Here is a 5569-nt window from a genome sequence, read left to right on the forward strand (position 1 = left end):
TGTAACCATATTCAGCAGAAACCCTTGGTACAGGGACCCTCTATCCGCAACCCGAGGACGCGTTCGGTGGCTTTGTCATAGGCCCTTCGGTTTGATATATATTGCCGATGAAAAACGCCAACATAATTTATAATTGTTGAAAACTGTGAATCGCCTGCAATGTTTATTTTTAAAAAAGTTTTTTGTTAGAAAATATCAGCTTCAGGTGAAACATGACCTAAAGTCTTAGCAACATTTAAAATATTCTTCGAAATCAAATAATTCTAGCCTTTCCAGTCTCAGAGACTTTACGAGGTTCTGATGAAGAATAATTCAATATAATGCAAGTACTTCAGTACTTCTTATTATAATGTGTATGCCTTGTAGAATGCGCTTTTTTGATAATAGCAAAAATTTTAATTAAAATATTCTTAACAAATAATCATGAATAAGAGTATAGAAATGTTATATCCGTCCATCTTCTTACTTGTATCGAATGCAGAAAAAAAGTACAATGTGATTTTATTGGATAAAATGAATGTTTAGTAGATTATAAATTTCCTATATTCAATCAATTCTTAATAATAATTTTGTTCTTCGTTCATTGATTGGAACGGTAGATTGGCGTTATATTTTTGTATGTTTAGTAATGAATATTGATAAAGAAAATTTTAATAAAAATTTTTTCTGTTTCAAGGAATACCCAAATTTTTGTTTCCTAATCATAAAAAAAAGTTGTGGTACTATAATAAAAATTAAATCATTTTATTCCAGTATATTTAATTAACATATAATTAATACCATAAGTCATAGATGTGATGCAGTTTAAGTGAAAAATTAATTAAAGAGACGTTAAGCCATAATCCGCCTAATTTATTCTGTCGGATTGAGATTTGCTCGAGTTGTGCGATATATCTTGATGCTCGGGAATCCATAAAGCATTTTTTTATTCTGAATGTATAATTTTCGATCAATTGAAATAATGTTTATTATCCTAAAAAAAAATTTTAATAGATTGATATTCCATAAGTTCACGTATTTTGGGTGAATTTAGACACGGTCTATATTTTAAGACCTTCATTAATTTTTAATTCATCTTATATATCGTATGGAATACAATGAGACGAAAAATGGTAAAGTGGTAACTTTAGCTTTTTTTTGGAAAAATGTCAGATTCACATGAAATTTGAATATCTGATAAAGTACATGCCAGCAATTAAAATTAACCTTTAGAAAGTAGTAAGAAAATGAGGACAAACTATTTGTTTGAGTTGTGAAGGTGTTTTTCACACTGTATGAAATTTAGAAAGAGAATACGACTGTACTAATAAATGGTAAGTGCGCGCTCAAGCTCGAAGTGTCTGAGCTGTGAGGGAGCTGGATCGCTACTGCCTTTCCCTCTCTCGCAGCTTTTCTCGACTTCAGATCGCAGCGTCGTCTCTAGACTGCTTCGCGCAAGAAAAGAGCGCGGTAAATTTGCTGAATGCTCGTATATCATTCAACACCGCCCGCCTCGTTCCATGTACGATTTTCATTGTTGATTCCGCCCACCTCGTCTTGGATGAGAAGGTGATGAAACTTCAGGAGCCGCCCACCGTGACGGCGAAATTGAAGACCGGTTCGTCGGTGGCGCCGACGCAGACTCTTCTATGATGGGCAGGACTGTCAATTTCATTATAGGTCGGACATAAACACCGTGTTCGGTTTTCACTGTAGTTGTTCTCACCAGGCCGTCGCGCCCGGGATGGACTGCTATAACGCGCCTCAAAGGCCGACGGCCATTCGCACCTAGAAGCGAGGGGTCTAAAATTGACACCAAGCTGCCAACTTAAATATTGTCTCGGGGATGGATCCAATTGTATCTCTGCTGCAGAGTGTTCAAGTATTCACGGCTCGCATTGCTTTTACTAGCTGCCTATGTTGGAGGTGGTCCATACGCTCTTCGTGGATTGGAAATTCGGGAACGGAAAGCAAGGAATCGCTCAATAGTAAGTGACCGGGAGTGCAAACACGAAGATCGTCGATGTCGCCAGAGATCGGTCCAAGCGGTCGAGAGTTAAGCACTACCTCGATGCTTACCAATAGAGTTCTAAATTCTTCGTAGGTGAGATTTCTTGATCCGATTGTCTTCTTTAGATGAATCTTGAATGACCGCACAGCGACCTCCAAAATCCCCCGAAATGTGACATCGACGGGGGTATGGGATTCCAAGAAATACCTTCCTCAGCCAAACGAGTCGTCACTTGGTCCCAGTTCAATGACTCTTGGTATAGTGCTTCTTTAAGCTCAATATCAGCACGGTGAAAGTTGGTTGCGATGTCGCTCCAAAACTCAGCAGGTCTTCCGGGACTCCTGTTCGAGCGAAGGCTCAAGAGGGCGTGACTCGTACTGCGAATAGATTCGCCATCAACTGTGTCGTAGGAGACGATCAGTGTCGAACACAGACAACACATTTTGATATAAAATGCCGGACCCTGCGCTTTCAGCCGATGACTCATGCCCGCTGAAGTACGTAGAATTACGTTGAATGAAAGCCTTTATGAAGAGAGCGGGCATGAGCCCATCCGACAATGAGTTCGGCGAGATGAGAAGTTCCGTCCAAAATTGGAGTGTGTTTTACATGATAAGGCAACTAGAAATGCTCAAGTCGGCCTCCAACTCTCAGAATTCTACTTGGATAAACAAGGTGGCTAAGCGTTCTTAGCGGACCTTTTGGTAAAGGGTTCGCTCTTCCATCTAGTTACATCTGTTTTAATAAATTAATCTCGCTATTGAAGGTTTCTCTCTGAGCGTACCTGATGCAGGACTTTAGTTCTGTATGAATTTCTGTTGGTGTTATTGGGTCCAGGATATTAGCCGTAGGTTCGCAATTTAATCTTTGTCGAACCCACCTACGAAGCCGTCTCAAGAATCTCAGGAGTGGACCGAGATTGGAGAACTTTGACATATGATCTGATCTTTGTTGATTTGCGATGCACGCGAAGGCGATGGATTGGTCGTTTTCACTAAAACTGTGAATCTGTCCGTCCTGCTGATCTATTAGCCATTGCGAGCCACGTTGGACCACTAAACCAACAGTTTTCGTATAGAAGTTGCCTTACATTCACGCCGCGAGAAGCGACGTCAGCCGAATTCAACTCAGGTGGGACATATCGCCAGATCGTCGACGGGGAAAGCTCTTGAATTTGGTGGACGTAACTGTTCACGATTGAGTTGCCTGTTTGTTCCTTTGAGCGGATCCAGTGCAAAACAATCTGGGAATCAGGCCAAGCACAGCACAGGTGTGGCGGTATCTCGAGCTTAATGCAGACTCTGTATAGTAGTCGGGCAGTGATTAAAGCAGCTCGTAGTTCGATACGAGGGATCGTCATCCCTGGCAATTTTTTCTCCGAAGGTCGCAGGCTACGGATTGGCGCCAATTTGATTTTTGCGACAAGCAAATTCACTACGCCAGTGTCATCAGTTGTTGATGTTCGTGAGTAGACCACCAAACCCCTGGCTCGTCTGTTTGCATCCGAAAAAGCGTGAATCGCTGTGTTATTTGGTTGCGGGCTTGTGGGGATCCATCTGTGAAGGGAGATCTTGTTGAAGGCGGAAAAGCTCTCGCATGTAGTTTTCCATCTTCGACTCATAGACGATGGCAGCGACTCACCCCAGTCCGAGCCGGCTCTCCATAATTCTTGAATGAGGAGTTTTACCATTAGCGTAGCCGAGACAAGCCAACCACATGGATTAAATATTGATGTCAATGACGACAGTATTCTGCGCTTGCTTTGCTGGTTTGCAACGGTGCAAGGGCGCCCAAGTCCTAGTGTATCTTTCTGCGGACACTACCGCGATCCCCATTTCAGGAACGAGATTATCGGCAAAGAAACTGATCCATGTTGGCCGAAGATGGTCGCTCGCATCTAGACTTCGCAGCAGCTCAGTTTGATTTGATACCCACTTTCCTAAACGGAATCCTCCGGCCTTCGTCAATTTAATGAGATGATCCTGTAGCCGGAGAGCGTCTTCCAACTCGTGAGCTCCTGTGAGAATATCGTCGACATCTGTCCTTCAGCAATGCCTCTGTAGCTTCCGGGTAATCCCTCCCTTCGTCGTTCCACAGCTGCTGTATAGTTCGAAGGGAGAGATAGGGAGCGCATGTCGTTCCATATGTGACTGTTAGCAGTTGCATGTGTCGAACTGGTTCTTCTTTGTTCGGGCTCCACAATGTGCGCTGTAGGTCCACGTCTCTCTCATCAAGCCATATTCCTCAAAACATCATTTGGATGTCCGTGGCGAACCCGACTGTACGCGTTCTCCAGCGCAATAAGACCACCCAAACCTCTACTTGTAGCTTTGGATCACAGTGTAATATGTCGATGAGGCTCCATCCCGAAGATGTGGGTCGAGAAGCGTCGAATCTATATGCAGCGGCAAAGCGAGCAGGTGAACGATGTACTTCTCATCTAGGTCGCGGCGGTGCTCAAGGAAGATCTTCTCGCTGGCTTCGTGTAGTTCTAAATTGCGATGTATGGGAGGCACGTCTTCCATTTCCCAAAATCGTTGAATAAAGTCATTGACAAGAAGGTTTCCGCTTTGCATGGTTCCGGGTTTTACCAGCTCCGGCAGTAGATCAGCTCCCAGCTGCAACGCGATTGATCTGAGGATACCGAATTGTGGATCAGCAAGTCGCCTGTCTTTCCAAACACGTTTTTTTCCACCGGTGACGAGCGACCTAGCAGATGAAGATAAAGTTAGGTTATTCGAGTGGATCGCTGAACGACGTCATCTTCCACGCCAATTATGCAGTTGTTGGTTTCTTTGGTGGTCGCCTTCAATCTTCGAACGACCTCTGCTGAGACTAGTATGAGTTCGGAGGAAGCATCCAACGAAGCTCGAGTTTCTATGGGAGGTTGCCTAAAGCTGCCCGCAGATAGCATTTCTGTGGGAAAACGGGTAGTCAATGTAACCTAGGAGGGTCTTGCTCTATGGAGTCGGTGCTCTCCACTACAGTTGCTGCTGTGACCTTGGGCATTTTGGGCGGAATCTCTGCGTCCTGACCGGATAAATGACCCTTGTAACCAGCCTCATGTAGTAAGGTGTGATGGGACGCTCGCACTGCTGACATGTTCACTGAGATGGGCATGATCTTACAGTATGTCCCGACCGTAAGCAGTTAAAGCAAAGACGGGCCTGCACAGCTTTATTTCGGCGCTCTCTTGGTTCTTGCTCCATGAATGCTTCGCAGCGACCTGTGTAGTTTTTGGCTTTACACTACGCGCAGCTACTAGGTACAAAGCGAGTGGCATAAGTTCGTAATCCACGCAAGCCACTAGAAGCTGGTCTAGATCGAGATAAAGCTAGGTCATTCGATGAGCATGCGCCAGTTGAGCGACTGCGGCTACTCAAAAATTTGCTCAATTGTTCAAATGATGTCTGCCTTTGTCCCAACCTGGACGGGACGGTGCCCCCTTGTACCTTTGAGTCCAGTCTCTCTTGTTTATCCTACCATGCGCGTGGAGTGATCGGATCCATGACCGATGCTGTAAAAGTAAATCATTTTTATATTAGGGATTTATAATTACAGTTAAAAACTAAACTACCC

General features: G+C 44.0%; 2 protein-coding genes across 2 annotated transcripts in view; one reads left to right on the forward strand and one right to left on the reverse strand.

Moving 5' to 3' along the window:
* The window catches only part of LOC117178425 (glycoprotein 3-alpha-L-fucosyltransferase A-like), a 34449-nt gene extending 32017 nt beyond the window's left edge, over positions 1 to 2432 (reverse strand). The window contains exons 1-2 of the mRNA XM_033369852.1: positions 2198 to 2432; positions 1575 to 1846 (exon numbers count right to left, since the gene is read on the reverse strand). Coding sequence (XP_033225743.1) covers positions 1575 to 1846; positions 2198 to 2432 — 507 coding nt within the window. The remainder of the gene's footprint in view (positions 1 to 1574; positions 1847 to 2197) is intronic.
* Positions 2433 to 5497: 3065 nt separating this feature from the next.
* Positions 5498 to 5569, forward strand: part of LOC117178426 (glycoprotein 3-alpha-L-fucosyltransferase A-like) — a 26596-nt gene continuing 26524 nt past the window's right edge. Inside the window, exon 1 of the mRNA XM_033369853.1 lies at positions 5498 to 5515. Within this exon, the coding sequence (XP_033225744.1) occupies positions 5498 to 5515 (18 nt within the window). The remainder of the gene's footprint in view (positions 5516 to 5569) is intronic.

The sequence above is a fragment of the Belonocnema kinseyi genome, chromosome 8 (assembly GCF_010883055.1).
Source record: "Belonocnema kinseyi isolate 2016_QV_RU_SX_M_011 chromosome 8, B_treatae_v1, whole genome shotgun sequence".
Lineage (NCBI taxonomy): Eukaryota > Metazoa > Arthropoda > Insecta > Hymenoptera > Cynipidae > Belonocnema > Belonocnema kinseyi.